The sequence below is a fragment of the Colossoma macropomum genome, unplaced genomic scaffold, assembly GCF_904425465.1.
Source record: "Colossoma macropomum unplaced genomic scaffold, Colossoma_macropomum, whole genome shotgun sequence".
NCBI lineage: Eukaryota > Metazoa > Chordata > Actinopteri > Characiformes > Serrasalmidae > Colossoma > Colossoma macropomum.
Genome location: NW_023494796.1, coordinates 22,946,947 through 22,971,190, shown reverse-complemented (window position 1 = coordinate 22,971,190; position 24,244 = coordinate 22,946,947). Strand labels below are relative to the sequence as shown.

The 24,244-nt window shown below is 36.8% G+C and overlaps 1 protein-coding gene across 1 annotated transcript in view; it reads left to right on the top strand.

Annotated features, from left to right (window-relative positions):
- Positions 1–24,244, top strand: part of LOC118816887 (inactive phospholipase D5) — a 49,578-nt gene extending 25,334 nt beyond the window's left edge. Inside the window, exons 2-10 of the mRNA XM_036583494.1 lie at positions 2,385–2,521; positions 9,093–9,270; positions 11,396–11,513; positions 13,228–13,355; positions 14,986–15,183; positions 17,872–18,008; positions 20,110–20,278; positions 22,511–22,601; positions 23,401–24,244. Of these exons, the coding sequence (XP_036439387.1) occupies positions 2,385–2,521; positions 9,093–9,270; positions 11,396–11,513; positions 13,228–13,355; positions 14,986–15,183; positions 17,872–18,008; positions 20,110–20,278; positions 22,511–22,601; positions 23,401–23,669 (1,425 nt within the window). The 3' untranslated portion in view covers positions 23,670–24,244. The remainder of the gene's footprint in view (positions 1–2,384; positions 2,522–9,092; positions 9,271–11,395; positions 11,514–13,227; positions 13,356–14,985; positions 15,184–17,871; positions 18,009–20,109; positions 20,279–22,510; positions 22,602–23,400) is intronic.

Sequence of the window (24,244 nt, the reverse complement as noted above, 5' to 3'; positions counted from 1 at the left end):
CACTCATGGTGGTGGGCTCTGCTGCGTTTTGTGCTCTTCAGCCTGAGAGGATTAGGCCATGACTGTAACTTTGGCAGTATTGATTCTGGATTTGTGCCCTGAACAGTGCTGGCAGTTGCTCAGGTTTGGTGTTGTCTGTCTCCTGGGCACTATTCAGCGGAGTAAACAATAAATGATTTACACAAAAGGAATTATACCTGCCTACACATCTTGCCTCTGAATAATAAACACACACACTTTGAAGTGTCATTGCTGTGTTTTTTTTTGTTTTTTTTTTTATTTTTACCCAATTATCTCCCCAATTTTGTCGTTTCCAATTCCACCCGCTAGTTAGGACTCCCCCAATCACACGATGCTACCAACGCTAGGAGGGTGAAGGCTAGCACAGGCTTCCTCCGAGACCTGTGAAACCAACCACCGCTTCTTTTCGAACTGCCGCTCATGCAACATCACTGGACAGCCGAACGCACTCGGAGGAAAGCGCCAACCGCCAGATCTGTTACGTCAGCTAACAGACGCATGCGCTGACTAGCATCGCGTTGAGTGATGGGGGGAGAGGGAGGGGCCATCCTACCCACCCAGAGAGAGCGAGGCCAATTGTGCTCTCTCGGACTCCCGGCTACGGATGGCTGTAGCATCACCAGGGATCGAACTCCCGATCTCCTGATGATAGGGCCAACGCTTAGACGGTTGCGCCACTCGGGAGCCCCGTCATTGCTGTGTTTGCTGCTGTTTTTTTTACACTATTTGAAAGCTCTGGCTGTTCTTTACATTGTTCTATGAAAGATGGTCCAGAATTACTTAAACAAAGATTAATGTTTGGAACATTTTTCCTTTCTCCTGTGAATTTGCCATGTGGAGAAACAAGTTTTTGTTACGACAGAGACGATGCAATTAAATTCTTAAATTTTCATTGCAACTCTTGACTTTTACAATTTTTATTACGATCATGATGAATGATTATTTGGAATTACATGTCAGAATTGAATTACACATTACACTTCCCTTCATTAAATCTCCAGTGCAGAATACCTATGAAAGGTTGAAATATAGGGTTAGATATTGATCATTACTTATCTAATTTTATAAGAATCAGGTCCTGGTGCTGGTGCAGCTGAATATTACTCTTCATTTCCATTGTAGTCTGTCTGCTTCCTACGCCCTGCTGTGTTCTCTTGCTGAGGATGCAGGGAATGCCACTGATTTATTTGCTGTGCTTCATTGATTTGCTGACATCTTTCAGAGGAACAACAGTAAATCATCCTCCTTTACTTTTACTGACATTAACTCATTGAAAACAAAGAATGAATTCAAATAATATCATTACATTGTGAAAAGGCTCTTAGGCCCCACATAGGTTAGCCCTGGCATACATTTTAAAACCTTGTTCTTACATTTACTTATTTACATATTATTTCTCGCTCTTAGGTCTCTGAAGCAAGCAGAGAAATTCTGCAGAAAGAGTAGATGCTAAACTGCAATTGATACTACATTTGTTTGTAAGAAAATGTGCTAGATAAATAAAGTTTACTTACTCTCTCACTTATTTACTTGTTTTGTGAGGTTCATACTAAGTGTAAATGGATAACAAAATTCATAATAATTTTTTTTGCACTCGGCTATTACAAATACACAGTTTAACATTAGGACCTTTTTTAATTTAGAGGCTTAATTTATGTCTTCTTTGAGCATGAGTGATGTATTTTTCACCTGTAAATCTATAAACTGTCATGTAAATATGTAAAAAAATAAATATTTATATCCATTTCTACGCTATGTTTCGTCATTTTTCAGATTTTGATAATAGTATTGGCTGTGTGGGTAAGATATTGTAAAAAAAAAATTTAAATTAAAATTCAGACTGAAGCTATAATATTGGCCAAATTAATGGAATATCCCGATCTGTAGATCTTTGCATCTTTTTTTGCTTTGAATTCATTTACAATTTGTTGTGAAGTTCTTTACGTTTTTGTAATGTTTTCGCCATTTCTTGAATATAAAACACAGAAGACTGAGAGTTTTAAGGTCCTCTGTGTGGATGAACAAAATTCTCCAATTTCACACTGCAGTTAAATAGAACACGTCTGGTTGAACATACACAATAAACAAAGTAGGCAGTAAATCCTGCTTTGACATGTCGCCTGGCTAGTTGGTTTGCTAGGAGAAAATTGATTTGTATTTCAATTCATGTAATTCACCTTTTGCCCAATTTACTTAGGCCTGTAGTTCTCAAGGATGTGTTTTGCCATATCTCGGTGAAACACTGCCACAGTTTGATTTACTGAGCTGTGCAATAGAGCTTAGGCAAGGGTGGGTCTCCCAGGCAATGCACAAAAATAACTATGAATCAATGTGTGTGTGTTTTCTCACCATTTTTGTTGCAGTCTCAGCAGAAGTGCATTGTGATCTTTGCTCTGGTGTGCTGCTTTGCTGTCCTGGTGGCTTTGATATTCTCAGCGGTGGACGTGTTGGGAGAGGATGAAGATGGCATCAACGAGGAGAACTGCAGCAAATACTGCCAGTAAGCACCTTCATGAAATAACAGAAAAAAGTGCATAACTAGGTGCTTTTGACTTCTCCACGCACCTGGTCAATGACACCTCTAACCCAGTGCATTTTTCTATAAGAACGAGATGTGTTGTATATTTGAATGTCATAGTTACAGAGGCCATGCAGAGCTTGCATTTTTAGTCATAGCCAAGATGATCACTTTGAGAGCGTCAAAGGTAAAATCTAGACCTAGTAACACAGTAACAACATTCTTAACACCGTTTTCATAGCAAAATCCTGCCACACAGACACAATGCACTGTTAGTGCCAGATTGAAAAACAGCTGTCAAAAACTCTGGCTACAGTGATTTTTTTTCAATGTTTCACGTCCTATAACGTTAAAAAATCAAACTGAACTGGACTAACCATGCTCTCTTTTTAATGAAACATGGAGTCGTTCAGTTTTTAAGTACTGACTTTTATGATATACTCAGAAATGTATATTATCACTGTAATCAAATTCATTATAACAATAAAGCGGCAGAAGTAGCCATGTTTTTGCATTAGCTTTGAAGGCTTAAAGAAGGGAAGAGTGTGGTGTCTTGGATACTTTAACTTATCCAAGGACCTTTGGTTCATTCACATACGGAAGTCTTCCGTGAGATTAGCACTGGAGTGAAAGAGAGATGTCCTTGACAAGTTATTTCTTTCCTAAAATAATGTTTTTAAATGTTTACTTTATGGAAAAGATGTACAGGACCTATCAGTTAATATGAAATGATATCAAAGAACAGCTCTTGAATGCAAGCTGAGTGATGTGCAAACAACTAGAACAAGGCTTTGATGCTATAATTATCCTGAAAAGTATTCCACTGGCATCAAATGTGCACCCAGTATAGAGTATTTGTGGTATGCTGCCTGTCTGAAAACAGTCATCTATCAGAAGAAACCAGTATTAGAATCTACCTTTGAAAGACTTGTAGCACAAAGTAGCTATATCTTAGCCTTACTCATCATTATATTGAATTACATGCCTGTGTTAAATTACAGCCCTACAGATACTTTAACCATTTTATGTCCCAGCTAATTTACCCAATATAAATTAGCTCTTAATGATGACCCTTTAGAATCCAATTACCTCAATAGCATTACATTAGCAATGCCTCTCATTACTTTTTTCTAGTCATATCCTGTGTGCCCTAGAGTCTGTCTATATGTCTGTGCTACAGTGAGTCTGGCTCTAAGCACAGTTAGACCTGTCCATCTCAGGGCTGGACTGGCTATTAAAATGAGAATGCACATGGCTACAGTGTCCTCCCTTTGAGTTCCATTGTTATCGCGCTTTCCTCCAGTGCTCAATGCGTAGCTTGTTAACCAAGAACATTTTCCAGACTCAGCCATTTCCCCAGTCCCAAGAGCAATCTGCCCTCCATTTCCTCCTAATAAGTGTCGAAAATGCAATTTGGGACTCCAAAGTTGAAATTGATTCCGCTTTGAGAGCTTGGAGCCATTTGGAAGTGAAGCTCCATTCCTTACTGAATGTGGTCAGCAAGTCTGTTTGTGTTGTATCAGTGGAGTTGTGGAGATGTTTCTCTGGATTGCCTCAAGAAGAAGTGCTAAATTCCAAGTCTACTGTTTGACAGCACCTGTCAAAGTTATCAGGAGTCTGCTCCTTTATCTGTAGTTCACTTTGAAATGAAGAACTGCTGACTTTAGATAATAAAGCACCTCTAGTATTGTTGCATTCTTGGTGTGCTGAAAGGCCAGGGAATTGTTTTCATATAACAACCTAATCCATGCCTGTAGATATCAAAAGAAAGATATTGTTCATTGTGCAGTATTCTAGCCCTGTCTGTTTTTTGCTTCACTGTGCCCACGTCATGTTTTGTTAGCTAATTATGGTTGGTTGTGATTGCATTAGCATATAAGAATGGAATCAGAACTGCAAATTGGTTTGTTTTTGCTTCTTAATCAGTACACATTGTACTGCGATTTCACTTGGTGTCTGGACAGTTTCAGACTAAAATAATGGAACAGAAAAGGGGTATGTGGTAGGGATGTGGTAAGGATTAACCTGTTTACTGATATGCATATCTCTATAAAATTCCGTGGACGTGGGTGCAATGGCTTCAAACATGGCTCAGCCTGTAAGGTTTCAGACCTGCAACTGTGTTTTAGAATTGGTATTTTGATGGGCTGTGTGATTTTCAGCTTGCCAGTTAATGGTTAATTATTGAAAAATGATGGATCATTTATCACTCAAAAGAATTAGCCAAAATTTGCATCCCTAGTATGTAGAGGTATAACCACAGTTGTTTAGAGCTAAGCTCCAATAAGGAAATATCTGCACTCAAAAGAGTGCAAGAATAAACAGCATCTTTATTTTCAGTCTTAATCATTTGCTGATTCTAACGATCTGTCACTATAGTTTGCATATATTTTGTAGCTTATACTGAGGGGACATAGCTTTAAAGTACAATTTGTGAAATCCCTTATGACTACGAGCAATGCACTTACAGTGCTGCTGTACACTGCAGTCTGGGGAATAAGCATGCAGGCAGCTGTCAGTTAGGTGTCGATTGCAATCAGATGGGGTTCAGTGCAATCAGGTTGGCACTGATGCAATAAAACACAAAAGGTCCTTCTTACTTTTAAAATTTAAAGCACTAGTTCCTGTAGTTTTTAATGGTGGAGTGTGTCTTATACACAATACTGGTATGTGGAATACATTCTAAATGATGTGATTTATATTAAACAGTCTATATGTTATCATTATCCATTTCTTATATTTTTCCCTGAGGTCCATTTCTGATTTTTGTGTGGTTTTGTGTCATAAATTTATAAATCACTGTTTTCCAGTCCCTCTTTATGCCTTAGCATGCAAAAGGCTGTGTTTGTTACTCTGCTTTTAAGAATGATCATATGTAAATGTTCCGATTGGCTGTGTATATGTAAATAGATTCTGCTCTGATTAGCTGCCTTGTATTGTGGACTGTGCCTTATTACTTGAGTGTGAATGGGCGGGGCTGTAACTGCTACTGTACTGCTGTAGGCTGTATAGATGGATATATGTAAATGCTTTTGTTTTTGTGGCATCACTGAACAATTTATTCAGAACAGGTTGTTTGTACATCTTAGTTTCCATATATAAGGTGTATATGATTCATGAGTGAATGTTAGGTTTAAAAAGAAATGTAACAATGTTTACAAATTGCTTTAAACCTTTTTTATTTCAAGTGAAGAAAATATTTTTTCCATGATGTGTACCCCTTTTATTTTACTACCCTGTGAAAATTGAATGCTGTGCTGATGCGCATGTCTGTGTATTCCAGTATGACATAGTGCAGTTCCCTTACATGTTCTGACTAAAGATATTTTTGCATTTAATTGTGTGGCTTTGAATATCATTGGTGGGGGAAATATTGATTCAGGGCTTTTTAGTGGTGGAGTGTGTAACTAAATATTGAACATTGTCCAGCTCATTTGGCTTTGAAAAAAGGGTCTTTAGAGCTTCTGTTACCACTGTTACCTCAACATGCGCAAAACCTGAAACAGTATATTGGCCTGGTCTATCGGTAGGATGGCAAAATTAGTTTTTCCCTTGTACACGGGTAATTGTATTCGGGGCATTTTGGGGGACTAATTGGTTGATAGAAAAAAAACCATTTGACAAACAAGATTTGGACTTCATTCAGCATTCCGTTTGATGGAACTTGAACATGATTTTGCACTTGTTTTCCTTCTGTCTCTGTACTGTATCTCTCTGTAACTGTTCAGCTCAGACAGCTTAAATCCTCATTCCTAGGGGAGAAATTGCTGCAGCATGTAACCACAGAAAATATTCTGTCTGTGTCAAAGCGTCCACAGTATACTCATGTGTATGTAGTATGAAGGTCAGTGCAAGGGCCTGCACTAAGTGCCCTTGCTGCCATAAATCAGCAGGATATTTATAGGAAAGATCCCAATGAAAAATGTTACCATGATGTAACAAAACCTTTTAAAGCTCTGTTTTCATACATACTCCATATATTTGATTTCCAGTCAAAAGTTATTCATGTTTCAGCGTTAGGAAAAAAGCAGAGAACATATTTAAGATATATTTAACAGAAAATTACATAGGAACTTTAACTACTATATACAGTTTAGAGTACCCACTCTTTGCCTTTATTGCACCTTTCATTCTTTTCAGGAGACTTTCTATTTTTCAAAGAAATCTGCATTTTCCACAGCTCCAAAGGTCAGTCTTAGAAGTTGGTTGCATTTTCTGCTTCTCACATTCAGCGTGATCCCAAGTACATTTAGTGATATTGAGACGTTCTTCTTTTTTCCATTTCCTTTTCTCAGTAATGATTTCTTTCTTCTGTGGCGTTGAGTTGTCTTACAGTGGAAGGATGGACAGAAACATCTGTGCACTTTTTTCAGGACTAAAGCAAGAGCGGTTTGTTGCATTCTTGAATTAATTGCAAATTCAATGATCAGAACTAGAGTCAGTGTCTTGTAACCCCTTAAAATCCCGGCTTTTTACGTACTAGGACATATTATACAGAAACTATAGGGACTTTAGTGCAGAATTGCTGAGCTACTCTTAGGTTATAGAAGATGTATAATAAAACTTCAGGCCCACCAATTTACTGTTATTGAAATGCTAACACAAGCAGCATGTGGCGCACCATTTAGCATTGCCCTCATACTCTATCAACACTACCAATATAAGACTAACAAATAATGGAAGAAAGCTGAAACGTATTTATTACAACACTTCATGGGCCTTACGATAACAAAGACCCTACAATGGGGGAAATAACACAGAGACAAGAGCATGTATTTGAGTTGCATCTGACTTCAGCTGGAATATTTCCTCTACTTTGCTGTTTAAGCAACCTTATTTAGCTATTTATATGTGATCAAGGTGAGGATACAGTCAGCAAGAACTAGTACTTGACAAATAAGTGCCCCAGAATGTAAACTGTGATAGTGTTATGATATGTCAATGGATATTTGAAGAAGTACCACTTTAAAAAGTACCATTTATTCTCTAATGTAACATTAGCTAACTCTCACTACTAGCACTATTTACAGGTGTGCTACAGGGGTACGAAGGCTGTTGCTGCAGTGATATATGAACACCGGGGGTCAGGGTGTTTGGGGGGTGCATTTTTGTGATGGCCACACCAAATGAGGGAATTCATCATCAGAGCATATTTTTCTGCTTCATCATCGTTGTACTCTGGACATGTTCTCCATTTTAATATCTGACTCTTCACAGATGCTTATATTGTTCCTGCAGCACAAGCTGCTGGTTATAACAGCAGAGTAATAAAAAAATTGCAATGTCTTTGATTTTATCAAGTGACCAAATTACATGGTCAGACTGTACTTGCATTTGTTAATGTGATCTGATTTAAATCATGTTGTCGGAAAGTAAGCACAGTATGAGTTCAACCATTTAGATATTCAGTTCACCTAAATGACATTAATTGCCTTGCATTAATGTGTAAGCATGGATTTGCAGATGAACTTGAATTTGTTGAATTTATTTGTACTGTATACTTTCATTGTTGTCCTATTGCATCTCATTTTGACATCTAATCACTTATAAAATAAATCACAAATAAAAGTAAAACTTTTTTATGAACTTGCCTCCAAACTATAATGATGTAATAATTTTGAAGCCTGTGACCTGGGAACAAGTTAAGACAGACATGAATAGTGTGGCAGTGGAAATAATGGTAAAGTACAATTCAGAAAAAAAATACCTTTCAGTCTCACAAATTCCAACTGCAATGCCAAGTTTGTTTGTTGTTTTCGTTCCTCTTTGAAGTACATTGCATCTGACTCAGATAATCAGTAATATAAAGGAGAGGAAAATAATGTACATTACACTGACTTATGGCAGTCATTTTTCCATGTTTTCACTCTGTAAACATTTGCTTCCTTCTTTTGTCATACTCATGCTGAAGAGTATTTCCTGAATTAGTCAGGCAAGGAGGAATGAATCGATGGTTGAATTTGCTATACGCTTCATTCCTTCTGTTACAAATGGAAATGATTTACCATCTCTCATGCTTTTTTTCAGTACTGAACTAACACTCTGCCTGTGTTTGAGGAACGTAAGCGTCACTCTGGTTCAGTGACCCGGAGAGATGAAGGTGGCCATACTTAAACCTATCTGTCAAATGTGTTTCTATTTCGAAATCTCTCCAGTAAAAGCTTTTCAAGTTGTTTTGAACAGAGGGAGCAGGCCTTTTTATTTTTATTGTGCACATCAATCAACATAAAAGTAAATATGCCAGTATTAGCTGTGCTGGCTGTAGTCTCTGAGGCCTGATGTTATGAACAAAATAACAATTTGCATAGAGAAAAAAACAACATTATAGGGAGGAAAATGCATTTTCTCAACTGGGACACTTTTGAATCTTATACCGAACTGGATGTCCAGTTATGAGCCACTAGTCAGACTGTAAGTTACTAATACTAACATGTCATGTCATGCCTCACAGTTCAAAAACACTTTTCTCACAGTAACAGTAAATTGTATAGTACTGTTGAATCAAAAGATCATCCAAAATGTGACACTGCTGCTGTTTTCCTTGCAAATACAGAGTAGTGCTTGTGGAGAATATTCCAGAAGACATCTCCATTTCACATGAGGGTACGATGCCGTTGACCATGGGACTTCATGGCCTTCTGGACCTGGCCCAAAAATCGGTGGAGATTGTGTCACCTCTGTGGGCTCTGAATTCTACAGATCACGGGTCTCGCTTTGCCCGAGCCAAGCAGGTAACTGTGGCATCCAAATTCACCGAACTACTATTAATTTAATTTATTTATAGTATTTATTTTTGCACAATGCCAAATAGTGGATAAAATATTTTATTATTTGCTAGCTACATTAGTCTTATAGCTCCAGTGCAAAACGAAAGAAGCAGACTTCCTACACCAAACATGTTTTGGCTTATCAGCTACATTTGAGGTAAAGGAAAAAGTTGTATAAATTGGATATTTTGATCTCTTTGAAAAAATCCCCAAAGGCATCAGTCTGAATCTCCAGCAGCTGATATTTAAAGCAGTGTAAATGACTGCATACTGTGGAACAGGGAGAGACTTTTTCACATTGGACAGTAGCTTCATGCTCTACTCATTATAGTAAAGGGAGATGAGTTGTCTTCAATGGCTCCCTCTGTAGCACTTTGGCAGGATGCTAATTGCTCTCTAGGCTGCTGATGGTTGCGCAGAACTAATCGCTCCAGTCAGGTGCAGTTGTTTCCTGTATGCCTCTGTTTATGAAATCTCAGTTTTGGAACAGAATGTAAAGAGTGTAAGACTAGGCCATAAAGAATTTTGGTAGAATTCTAGTATTTGTTCAAATTTATTTATATTACTTTGATTTGTGGAATAACAGTCGTGGTATTATGCAAGATCTGTCTTTGACACTTGCTTTACTTCTCAATTTGGAAACATGACATCATGAGGAAAGATAAACAGAGTGGTTCTAAAACAGCTGACTGTAATTTCCTATCAATAGCTTCAATATACACGACTTCTTTAAATTCATTGCCAAGGAACCAATAGGAGCTGTTAAGAAGTTGTTGCAGTGAGCTCTAATAACACACAAGGCGTTTACTGATGTGAAAATAAATTACTTGCTTATGCATCAGACACACAGAGCAATCTCCCACATTCACACCCCAAATTTGGTGTACAAAACATACAAAACAGCTCCCATCCACTCTTCATTTTTTACAGTGTCATTAGAAACCGCAGACAGATGGTAGCTTCAATGCTGAGTTAAAAAGCTTAATTGCCTCATGCTAAAAGCTGTTCCAGAAACATCCATTTCCATTTTGAACAATTTTCAGTCTTGTTCCCAAAGGAAGATGCTTAAAGAAAGAAAAGCCATGCATGTTCAGTTTCCTGTAGTCCTAAGAGCATTCTAATTTTAATGGGTTACATTCTCATGTCACTGATGGGAAATCATATGAAATGTTTTAGAAGCCCTTTGTAAAATTCTGTGTAGGGTTTTTTTTCCTCTTGTGATAGCAAGTTTTGAAATGAAGCAGTAATGGAAAAAGTAAACACATACTTTAAACTGCCCATTTGAACTGAACCAAGGAAATCTGGAAGACTACAGGCTTGCCAAGCTGCCCATAAAGTCCCTGGCAAGGTTCTTTGCATTATGATGGAGATTGACTTTCTGTTTTATTGAACAAGATATTAGAGCTCCAAATATTTTATAGGTGTCTGACCTCTACATATTACCTGGTTGTTGATCCCAGTGACATGAAAATATCATACACTGTTGGTTACTGCCATTACAAACATGTACATAGCTGAATTAGGGTTACATCTCATAATCTAGAACATCTAGACCTCAGTTAACAATGTTTTACTGTTCTTGACATGTTCTTTGGGCTTTGTTTAGCTTTTTCAAATGCAGTGACTGAAGCCCTAAGGCAGACTTAGAACGTTTTGGGAGGATATTTTACACATTAACAATCAGCAAACAGTTTTGCTCAGTAAGATGTCCTGTCTTCCTCTGAGGGATGAAGAACTCTTCTTTAAAGTGGCTACTGTGAGGAAAGCAATGGACCTCATTTACGAATATTTTTCAAAGTTTTTGCTTACATTTGTTCTTGAAAAAGGTCCCAAGAAAAAGTCAGATGTCAGATTCATGATGTATTCTTAAACTGCAAAATTGTTTACATCTTTATGCTCTTTAGTGTGCATAGATTTTGTTTTTACCTATGAACAAATCCCAAATAAGAATACATTGGCGAATATTTGTGAAAACTGTGTAAGTTGGTTTCAAGAATTTTCTTCTTAAGAATGGTTGGTGAATGAGGCCCAGTATTGTGTTTGTCTGCACTTTGTGGCTCCACTTTTACGACTGCGACATCATCCACAGGGTCAGCTCCTGCTCCAGCGGCTGATGGGCTTGAAGGCTCAGCATGTTCATTTGAAGGTGGCAAGTGGAATGCCAAACAACATCTCAAAACCAGAGCTCGAACTTCTTACTAACTATGGTCAGTGCAATACCTTACTGGAAATAAGTTAGGCAAAGTATAGCTCTAATGCACTTTTTAATGACACATTCTATGTAGTACTTTTAGGTAGAGAAAGGCCACCACACACAATTTCAAAACCTTTGTATTTAATTAAGATACACACACTGACATTCAGCATCAATGCATTTTCAATTTCTCAGTGCGTCAGAGCACGCCTCTCATCCTTTTGAAATTTGTAGTAAAAAGCAGTCAGTCTTTTAGATAAACAGAGAAAAGCTATTGTCAAGTTACCTCAGGTAACGCTACTACCCTAGACTGCTTTTTTACCTTATTTATTGCAGCTTATTGAGTTTATAAAGAGCTAATATAAAAACTAACAAATTGATACCAACCTTAAATTATGTTGAAAGTTTTATTTTATTAAATTTAAAAGATTGTGTAAAAATGAGCTTGAACATAGGCTCCCTCACTGTGACACATGCTTTGTAGTATAGCAACAATTTACTGTATCTACCACATGACGCTGCGGCACATGTCTTGAGTGCAGTGGTCTTCGGTATGTCCTTGTTCTAGAACTTGAAACGGATACTTTGTAAATGCCCTTTACATTTTGAATGACATCCATTATTGCATTGTTTCATGAAAGTAAAAGTTCTTAATATTCTTTTTTACTTTACTCATTCATTCTGCTTATTCATTTAGACTTGGGCTCAGGATCCCATGGTACATTTTCTTTAAGGAGTCAGATCCTGAAAAAATAACACCTTCATATTGAGGAATCTGGTGGTCAAGTACTTGAAAATGAAAAGCAAAGATTAAAAAAAAATGAACAGTCTGACACATGAACAAAAAAATGAACAGTGTCCTACATCACAAAATAATACCTTTTGTTTATCAAACTAAATGATAGCTAACTTCTCACCAATGGCATGCAGTTGCCTGTTCTGCACACAGCAAAACCAGTGACATTTTTGGCACAAGATATAGTCACTGGATTTAAAAAAAGTTTTATAAAGTTTGTAGAAGTTCCGTGAAAGTCATGGGTTTTGTGTGAAGTTCTTTTGTTCATGCAAGTCTATTCAGAGAAGGATAAGAATCTTAAGTCTTATAGGACTTTGAATCTGTTTTTTGCTGTAGCACTGTTTTGAATGTTTGCCTGCATCATCATGTTAAACAGAAAACCACTGTCTGTTGTTGTTTACTTTGCATGTCAGTCGAATGGCCCCTTTCTGTCAAAGTGGGCAGTTCTTGGCTACAATGAGACATGTCCAAACAGACTCTGACGATAGGAATGGTAGCCTAGCAGCACAGCCGTGCCAAAAATGTAGTTATTTATTCACAATGTTTTATGTTTGGCTACAGACAGCACAAAATTTGCAATTTTTAGGGGGCTATGCATTTTTTATTTTAGTTAACTAATTAGTAAACTGGCGACTGCAGTCCAACTTCATAGATTTGATTGCTTGCAGTGTAAGGCAACTCTCTAAACATAATTTGTTTGCAGGTCAGAAACTTCGATAATTCATGTCGAAGCTGCATACATAGCATTTGTTTTGCAGAGGTTAGACACACCCTGCCCATGCCACAATCAATAATTTAACCAAAGGAAATAGCAAAAAATGTATTATTGTATTTTTGTCCATTCATAAATATCACGTTTTGATGTGCTGTTTAGTGTTAACTGTCTTACCTGGGCAGTTCTGTAAGTCTCCTAACTTACTGCCTCATGCAGGTGCAGAAGTGCATGATCTGAACATGACTGCCCTCACCCACGGCAAACTCCATTCCTCCTTCTGGGTTGTGGACAGGAAACACATGTACATTGGCAGTGCTGGCATGGACTGGAGATCACTTTCTACGGTAATGGAGAGCACCAAATATATGGCACCTAAGTATGAGTTTGGTTCCTATTTTGGTATTTACTCTAGCTCCATAACCACATAATTGCCCAGAAAACAGCAATCATATATCATACTCTGGCAGGACATTACACAGTTTCTGTTTTATGTTCTCAACAGTTTTTTTTCATGAATACTTTCATAAATCTGTTACACAACTCTAAAAGTAAGACCAAGCCATATCTCACATTTGAATGCACAGAGAATGTGAATGTGCTCTTTGAAATGGTAATCAAGGCTGAAAATGTGTGGACTGTTGGAAGGATAGGCTTTTAGAGGAGATCATAATTGGAAATGCCTGGAGTGCAGCTGGCCTGGGCATGGTGCCAAAAGACAACAGACAAGGTGGATAAGGCTGCAGGCGTACCATGAAGAGAAAACACAGAGTTCCTGACACCCTCTGATCTCCTAAGCTCCTATTAGAGTACAGTTGTCTGAGGAGAGCTCCTGCCCTCCGTATCTGATTCCCTGTACAAAGGAGGGTTATATCAGTGCAAAGGCTGTGACTAGCTGATTCTTATATAGGCAGAAATTAGATGTGATACCTGTTCAGAATAGAAATGTGCTGTTTTTCATCAGACAGTCACATGAGTTTCAAAACTCAAGTTCAGTTTTGTGTGTGTCTCTTTGTGAGTAAGTGATTCTAATATTCCCTTCCAGGATTATACATAGATGTCTTCTTAATGTGGCATTTAATTCTTATGGCTGAATTATGTTTCTACATCTGCATATCTGCAAACTTGTGCGACGGTTTTGCATCTTCACAGTAGTGCAGCTCAACCTTTAGAATGACCAAGAACATACAGTGAATTTTTTCATTGCCCTGTCCATATTGAATGGTAGTGAAACACCATGCAGCTGCTAAAATTTCTGATAGACATTTGTTTATTTTTCATTGAACAAAGGAGTCTACCACCTCACTGCTATCATCCATTATTGTCAGTGATTTTAAATTTACATAGAATAAAGATGTGTCATATTACTGGGTTTTCTAAAATTAAATTTTTTCATTTTTTTTCTTAAAACCAGGTCAAAACCTACCCTAGACTTTTTCTTGTGAAATGAGTTGTTCTAAAGTACAATATGGTGCAAAAATGACCTAATTGCATAGAATGAGAGTAAAAAAACTTAAGATACTGCACATGTACTGTATATGCAAAATACAGGATTTCACATTTGCTGTTGATACTATATTATGGCATGATGTGATATGGCACATGTGATCTTATAACGTTACTTCACTGTTCCATGTTATTTTGAATAATGTGAATAGTGATGCATTTCTGTCACTGAAGCAAATACAACCAGAATTTTAGCTATAAAGTTAATACATAAATAACATTATATAGAAAACAGTTTCAACTATTTTTATCTAGGACAGTTTGGAACTTGAAACTGGATGCAGTTCTATGCCCTGTAAATGTCCTATAAACGTCCATTATATTTGCTTTTTGCCCAGTGTTTGTTTTTAGAAGCACACAAACTGAAAATTAGAAAAAAGTTGGTGTTTTTTTTTTTTTCAGAATAAAAATTAATTTGTACTTTAAGTGCCAATGAAGCATTAACTTGTTTAACCCCTTACTTCCTGACAGAGGAAGGAGCTGGGAGTCATTATATATAATTGCAGCTGCCTGGTGCTGGACCTCCACAGAATATTCAGTCTCTACTGGCAGCTACAGTACAGAGACTTTGTGCCAGCTATATGGTCCAAGAGGCTGACTGCACTCTACAACAAAGAAAGGACACTTGGGCTTCAACTGAATGGCACCAACACTACGGCCTATGTCTTGGTGAGCAAAGATAAATGACAAATGTGTGATGATGAAAGAATATTAATCTACAATTTAGATTGCATATAGATTACAGCAGTGAAGTGGAAGCGGCTGTTTTGAGTGAAATGATGTAACATTTTAGGTCTGGCAGAAAAAGAATGCTTTTACTGTAGATAGTGAATGTATATACTTGGAAGGGTGCAGAATTACACGCGAGGTAAACCATAGAAGATGATCCAATGGAGTGGTTAGCTGAAATATGTACACAATTGATCCGATGGTAGTGGTTAGCTGAAATATGTACACAGTTGATCCGATGGCAGTGGTTAGCTGAAATATGTACACAGTTGTCTCCTTACCCCAAATGTAGTCAGTCAGTTAAGACTTGTTAAATGCCAGGACATTGTTTATTTAGTTTTGCGCTGGAACTACAAGGCTAGACTAATGTAACTAAAAAGTAATGTACCTAATAAGTAATGGCTCACACATACTCATACATCAACAAGAGTACAAAACATAACTGAAAATACTAGGAACAGCCATCCTGAGGCCTGAATTTTGACTCTATTTTTGTCCATTTTTATAGAAAACGATGTCGTCCAGTGACAGAAAACACAAAAGCAAGTTTACTAAAGATTACTCAACAACTCAGTGGAGTTTGAGGAAAGGTGTGATGATTTTCACATGTAGTTTGCACAGTGCTAAACTGGTGACTTTTACCGTCCATTACCTATTACCTACATTACTCTCGTAGCTCCAGTGCAAAACTTTAGACACAAAACATGTCTTGGCTGATCTATAGGACTAGGTATCAAAATTCAGTACTTTTGTGGTACTATCAAATTATACTTTGTTGTCTTATTGAAAAATTTGGTATTGTTCAATAAAAAATAAAAAATATCAAATGGTTTCGTGTTTTCGAACATTTGAATTATCTAGTGTGCAGAATATGATCTATTACTTGACCCAGCCAGTATGTTTTTGTACCTTGTTTGAGTTACGTAAAAGCTTAAGAAATGTATTATTGAAGAATCAACATTAAGGTATTGGTGTTACCCATGTAGAGTATTGGTTTGGGTGTTGGTACATTTGAGGTAAGGGGGAAATTGTGAGCAAATTGAATATTTAGCAAAAAGTATCACTGGTAATATTTGCTCTATCCCACAAAAAGGATAACACACATGCGGTTGGCCAAAAGGCTGCGTTGCCTCAAACAGGAAGGTTGCTCGACTCTGCTATAAATGAACCTTGATCATCTGCGATCGATGACTTCTTCAGAAATGTACAGACAGTGTTGAGAACATTATGACTGTTATGAAGAGCTTATGAGTTGAAATCAATCAGTTCCTGTTGCATTCAGAGCTGCTCTCCTCATGATTGAGTACTCTTCTGAGAGATATCTCTGGATACTGAAAATCTCTCTGTCCATTCCCAGAAAGAATGACTAATCTGTGTCTCCAAGGGCTGTAGTCTTTATGACCATACACAGCCACTTGCAGAAGTATTCAGACTGGAGTGCTTTGGAAGTGTTTAAAGCCACAGTATACAATTCTAGAAACAGATTGTTAATATTTGAACTCAACAGAAGAACAAATACATCCCTTAGACATCTTTTTTTAGATCTTCATGGCATACGATGTACAGACAAATACAATAATATAATGTTAGAGCGAACACAGCAAGTAGCATAACTATCGTCAGCAGGGTTGTGAGTTAGCAAACTGTCACTGCATTTGCTGCTGCAAATGCAAACAATACTGACCTATTGGTTCTGTGAAATAGCAAAAAAGGTTAATGTTACTCACCTGTCAAGCAGAAACAGTTTTCTCCTCATCCCTTTTGATGCCTTTCAACTCTCAATGAGGCTGAAGTCAACCTACTGTTCAAATTCTTTTTAAATTTTCTTGTCCCACCTTACATGGTGAAGCAGTTAGGCTATAGTCAGCTACCCTAACATGTGTTCATTAAACATTTTAGGACTGATATTTTCTATTGTTCAAAAATTGGGAATCATATGTCATTATAATTGTGGCTGTTTTATTCAAATAATATACTGTTTTTGTCTATTTATAGTAATTTCTTGGTGGGTTATCTACCTCACTTTTCAAATATAAGGCATTCTGGATGTTAATTTTATGAAGCTGTAGATTAGTAGTATCATAGGACAATCATTTTTATACATCTTATCTTTAACAAATGGATTTTATGCTAATTGAAAAAAATGATTCCAGACTTTGACAGTTATCTTCTAATTGGCTGCCCTGTATTGTGCCTCATTCAAAGAAGCAGTACAGGCTGAAACAGTTCTCATAACTTCAATATGAATGGGTGGGCTAAACTGCTGTAGCTTGAATCGTTTGATGTGTGTAAATGCAAGGAGTTTTGTGACATCAGAAAAACATTGTGCTTTTATATATAGGCAGTATGGGTGGGGAAGTGAGTGGTATATTTCAAAACTTAACTGTTTACATGCTATCTTAAACTCTTATTTCAACTTGTATTTTCAAGTTGTATTTTTTTCTTGATATTATACCTTATAAGAGAATAAAGCTTTGACATTATGGTGAAAAATACATTGAAATAAACTCTTCAGGGGAAAAAACCTACCTACAAGAAAACCTTTCTGTCCAGTGTCAGTTAATATTAATATCATATTATTATTATTATTAATAATATTACTGTTAATATTACTGTGTAATGTTTTAGAGTTCTCCAGATGCCTTCTGCCCCAAAGATCGAACCCGAGACATCGAGGCAATTTTGCGTGTCATTCAGGAGGCCAAGAGGTTCATCTATATCTCCATAACAGACTATCTGCCTCTCGTCATTAATAATTCACACAAGTGAGTCAATTCACACTTTGATACATAAAATGTCAAATCATGGGTTCTTTTTACACTCAAAAGTATTGCATTGATTTCATATTTAAAATCCTATAGATCTGCAAGAGTATTAGCATCATTCTGTCAGCTGGTTTAAAGACAGAGTTCAAAGCACATTTTGGACTTTTAACTGACTTGAGCCCCATTCAGAAGGTGGGCTAATGTAATTATTACCGGCATTTATCAGTGATTTTAGTCCTGTCAGAATGCGCTATGTCAGTCATTTTTACCATCTGCGCACCCCGCTTCAGTAAAGATTGCAGCACCGCTTACTTTTCATAAAAATGAGCAGTTTATCTAAAAAACCCCAGGTTATATTAATCCTGTGTGAATTAACATGTTGTTAAAAATCATATCCTCTGGAAACTGAGTTTCTTTAGTATGGAGGCACTCGAAGAAGCATTTACTTGTGTTCTCTGTGGTTAAAATCAAGCTAGAATGTACAATTGCTGTCCTGCCTTATGTGCTCAACTCAGATCTGGAAAAAAATGTACATTTTTACAAAAGGTTTGCAAAAAGTTTTATGCACTGAAGTTGACTGTTGACTTTGAATTCCTGAGCTAATGATGATGCTAATGATGCACTGCAATCACTTAAGACAGCAAGGTAAATGGTTAGGGTAAACAAATTAACAGCAAAATGAAATATTGTATGCTCTTTTCTGTAGTAAAGGTGAGTAGCCACTCCTATCTCTGTCATTTATACTGAGATTTCTTATCTCATGCAGATCAATCATAAAAATCACAGACATCCTGTGGTAAATTGGCATTAACCTACCTCTCCATGGAAAACTAATCCCATCTGAATAGGGCTTTGAACATTTGATCCTTTTGCTTTGAATGATCCTATGCCTTAATAATGTTTATTTAATTAAAACAAATAATTGAACATTCCATTTTGTCACTACCAAAACTATCATAGCACAACTGAAACTTTACCAGATGTTTTGCTAGTAACCTTTTAGATACTGACAAAACATTGAAAATAAACATTAAAAAAAATCTTGAAATTTTGGGATTAGGGTTTGGCACGGCCACTTTCCAGTAGAAAGTACCTCAAAATTATGATTTTGTTTATTTTTAGCTTGTTGCTTGTTACTTTAGCTTATCATTATCTCAAGTAGTGCCTTGGGTTTACATAAATCATAACATAATCCTTGTAAATGTCTAAGATCTGAATACTTAAATCTTATTTTAATATTTGAATTTTTTTTTCCTGTGGGACTGCAGTTTGATCCAATTAGGTAAAATGGTTCATTAAAGCAAAACAAATATCTTGTACTGTACTAATCTAACAACCTGGTAATAACTCTAATAAATTTGCTCTTTGAGTAGTTCACTCATATTTTGCATTTAAGATGTACAGGCAAAATTTAGAAGTGAAGTTTGTTACTACTCCTGGTTATAGCTAAGCAATGTACTTTTCTCCATTTTTAATGAAATCTGTGTCATACTACAGAAAGTCTGTTTGTGATTACCCAGCAACTTGAAGCGGTTTGAAGCAAGTGTGTGGTAATTTAGGCATGCAGTTTGCACAGTGCTAAAGCGATGGCTATAGTCTCCCATTAGTTGTTAGCTACATTAGCCTCATAGCTCCAGTGCAAAACTAAAGAAGCACTTGACACTGTGAAATAAAAAAATAAGAAAAAGTTAAAGGATGACATTTATTGGGTGGCAGCATATTGAAGTATGTCTACCCACACAGACAGAGCTGAGGAAAAACATATTGTGGCTCACACTGACTAAGTTCACTCTTAGTTTTGCTTTTTTTTCTTAATATATTTTCAGTTATTTTTTACTACTACTTTACCTACTGCTTTATAGTATCTAGGGCTTTATGTTTCGAGTGCTGTTTTTATCTCGTTATTCACTTTTTCATTTGGTCTTCTTGTTTTCCTCAATTTAACTGACATTTGAATGATGAGAATGATTATTTTTTTGTATCCTGTTTAAGGTATTCCATTATTACATTTATTAGGTGAGAGACTAGTTCTGTGGACTTTGGTTTTTATTGTTTATATTCAGTTAATATTCATTTAGCCTGCTTGGTATGTGTGCTCTAGCAAATACTGGTCACGCATTGATGGGATGCTCCGAGAGGCCTTGATCCTGAAGCACATCAAAATTCATCTGCTGATAAGCTGCAGGGAGCAGACGCATCCTCTCACCTTTAATTTCGCGTGGTCTCTGAAAAGCCTATGCATGGAAATGTCTAACTGCTCGATGGAAGTGGTGAGTGAGATTTTTAGATTTTGCATGTTAGAATATGCCTAAATGATTGAAATGCAGTACTGTGCAAGAGTCAGAGACCACTCATTTGCTTATTGAATTTCTAATCAAAACGGCCAGTAAGTTATTCATTTTTAGGAAAGAAAGCAGGAAACATGTATTTGACAGGTTAATTTACATTAGATTAGATTACGCATAAGCCTCCAACACTAAGTATAATATCAAACATATAAGTATTCAATTTGTCCATCCTTTGCTTTTGTGCACCCTACTGCTACTTTAACTGTTTCCAACCTTTAAAGTCTAAACCAACCAGTTATAACTTTGTCCTCCCAACAAAAGCTGTTCCCAAAAGAGTCAGCAGTCCTTTTTTCCACTGCAGGGTCGCAAGGTTCTGAGCATGGAGGGTAGCTGTACCAGTGGCATTTCCGCATGACCACAGTTTGACGCAGAACACTTAAAAAAAAAATCTCAGTGCAGTTTTTTATACTATTTTTTACTATTCATTAAATGGCAAAACTTCAATCCGACAGCAGTTTCTAAATGTTGAATAGTGCTGCTAACCAGGAGAGAGAGTTGTCTATGGTCTGTGGTCTATTCTAACGTACAGTGCGTCACCAAACAACAGTATTTCTAAAATCGTGCATTCAAATACAGCTCAACTAGCTAAACAAAACACTAGAAATGTGAGCTCCTCAGATGTGTTAGCCACGAATGTGATTCCCGCACTGTGCTACAGAGACTGTTGTTGACAGAGACATATGAGGAGCACAGGATCAAAACTATGAAACACCCTTTACTTAGAGCAGTACAGAACTGCTTTTCTGACATGGAACAAAATCCATTCTTCTCCACTGCAACACTACTTGATTTAAGAAAACTGATGTTACATAGCTAGTAAGATTTGAATGATTTAACTGTTCAGATACGTTGCACTCACACATACAAACAGCTGCTTAATTCTAAGTAAGTTACTCATTATGATAATGGTATCTGTTTCGACAGGTACTAAAAAAATATATTGTCATATTCGTACACTGTCTGAAAAAATAGTATTGCTGCATCCCTAGTTGCTGCACTTCTGCAGACATAGGTAAAGGAAAGTTTGAACCTCTATCACTTTGAATAATTTTGAGGATACCAAAAATAGAAAGAAACTGAGAACAGTTTTAACCTTTTTTCTTTGCAATTATTCTCAACAGATTTTCGTTGCGAGATAACGAGTGGCCCATTATTTTCCGCAAATTAACAGCCATATTTCGATGGTGACAAAGGACCAACACAATCTTTAATTAAATGTTCAAATGGGTTACACACTGCAGGAATAGAATATAAAATAAGCAATTTAATAGTATGATTAGGCTTACTTGTCAACTGACGTGTGACACGTCTTAACAAACTTGACAGTGTCTTATTTCAGGTGAGGCTAAAAGTTCTGCTGTCACTGCGCAAGAACAGACAGCAGATCGGTTTTATGTAAGGGAACACAAAATGTTTCCAACCTAATACTAATCAGATTTAAACAATGCTCCCATTATTGGACTGTAAAAAAGCCAGAAATGGACTGCAATATCAATGAACCTAAGATACCCTAATATCACGAAGCATTTTAACAGCCATCTTCTGTGATAAACGGACTGTAAGGCAAATCATTAACAGAAGATCTATCAAAACTAGACATGGTCTGTGGTTCTGTTACACCAAGCATGCTATAACTAGCATGAGTGGGGCTGTAATTCAGCAGTGAGGACAGCTAAGAATGGTGTGCCACCTACCGGTCAGTACTTGTTAGTGCAAGTGTTATCTACTGTCACTGTCCACTTTATTATAAGCACCTACCTCTTACTACCACTCACTGACCTCTTTATAAATTCCATCTACTTACTACATAAGTGTACAACAGACTGTAGCTCATCTGTTGCTGCACAGTGCTGCCCACTACCTAATTAATCATTTGTCAGTTTCTGACCGCAGGACTGCTTCTGACCAGATATTATTTGGGTGGTGGATAATTCTCAGCACCGCAGAGACCTTGACATGGTAGTGTATGTGGTGTTCTAACTGTACAAGATGTTTCTAGTAAGGTAGCCGGTCAGTGTAACTGTCAAAAGAAATTCATACTTAAAAATGCAGTTCACGTGAGATGACCTCATTAGTTCTGTGTTTAACAAAGAGACGTTTTTTGTTGATAACTCTGAATCCTTCCATATTTGTCTGTTTTTAATGTTCATATAGAGATTCTTTAGTCCACGGCTGCAAGAGGATGGATCTCTACAGGGCATCAACCATCACAGATACATGGTGACTGACAACTCTGTGTATATAGGTGCGAGCAATCACTTTATTCAGATAATGACTTTTGTAAAGATTTTAAATTAATCATGTTTAGCTGCCTGCTAATTATTCTGTAAATAAAACATGACCGACAGAGTACTGTCGGTCATGTACTGACAAATGGTTAATATTCATTTGTTGTCCCTGAGCAGATTGATGTTTAAAAATAAACAGGATCTTAACAAAGGAAAAAGAAAAAGCCACACGATTAAAACGGCAAAGGACAAGCACCAAAATAAACACACACATCATACGTACTCATTATACAGTGGGATCCGAAAGTCTGAGACCATGGGTAAAATGCTTGCCTTTTTATTACAGTTGATGTTATCTGCATAACAATTTGAGTGAATGTAAATCTTTGAAATATTTACATTAATTTCAGAATTTCTTAGTATTTAGTTTATCCCGGTTTTAATAACTGTGCTCTCAAACTGGCGTGGACTCCGATGAGTAGAGTAAATCTCCCTGAGAGTCTGAACACGTCAATAAGAAGAGATAAAAACTCAAACTTAAAAAAAAAATCTGATCTGACCTTGTTGTACAAAGGCCTTAATGTAGACACTAATGTTTGAAAATCTAAAACTTACTGTTAGTTTTTTCCAGGTTTAAAAAAAATCCAGATTTTCAGTCTGGTCTCAGACTTTTGGACCCTCATCGCATTCAGTTTAACCCTAATCTAAAGGAGTTTTGTAAAAACACTCTCCTAATGTTGATCAAAGAACTGCTCTAAAAAGTAATTGAGGAAGAAGTCATCCCTTCAGTGTGGTTCTTTGTTTTTGGTTCTGCAGGGAACTTTGATTGGGTGGGGAACGAGTTCTTGTACAATGCTGGAGCTGGACTGGTCATCAGTAAGGCGGTGGGTTTCACAGGGAAGAGCTCCACTCTAGTGGAACAGGTGAAGGCCGTCTTTGATCGAGACTGGTACTCTGCATACACTAAAACTCTGCAACCAAACAAAATTCCTACATGCAGCACAATCACTGTCTTCCCTAGTTCGCTTTTAAAAGGCCAAACAGGTCATATAGAGCATGGGAGTGGCCCAAACACCTCTGTATGAGACACTGAGGCAAGGAGTGGTGGGTCTAAATGTTTTTTCATATCAATTTGTTGATTGTGTCATTGCTTACAGATTACATCATTCATTTTATAACACTGCAGTTTGTAATGCCGTTTTTACTTTATAGCTGATTGTCCAGAGAACACCGGTGAGTTTTTTTGTTTTTACCCAGTTTGGAGGTAAATCTACCCCCTCAATAGACAACATTGCCACTAATCGAACATGAGGTCAGCTATATACATTTTTTATCATCTAAATGCAAATAAAATTACATTGTCAAAACCACATTTTAAGCAAATCTTTTGGACTAGGTTGTAGTGATAAAAAAGGAAAAGGCATCCTTTAATGGCAGAACGATGACAATTACTGTATATAGAGCAGTGAGTTATTGTGATCACTCTATACCCTAATGTATTAGGCATAAAATCTTATTTATTATTACAGGAAGAACATATATTCAGCTTTGTAATTTATGACCTTGCTTATTTGTTTGTTTGTTTGTTTATTTATTTAGTCATTCATTTGAAGTCTCATTAAAGGTTACCAGCATCATTTTAATAATTATGTAAGTCTAA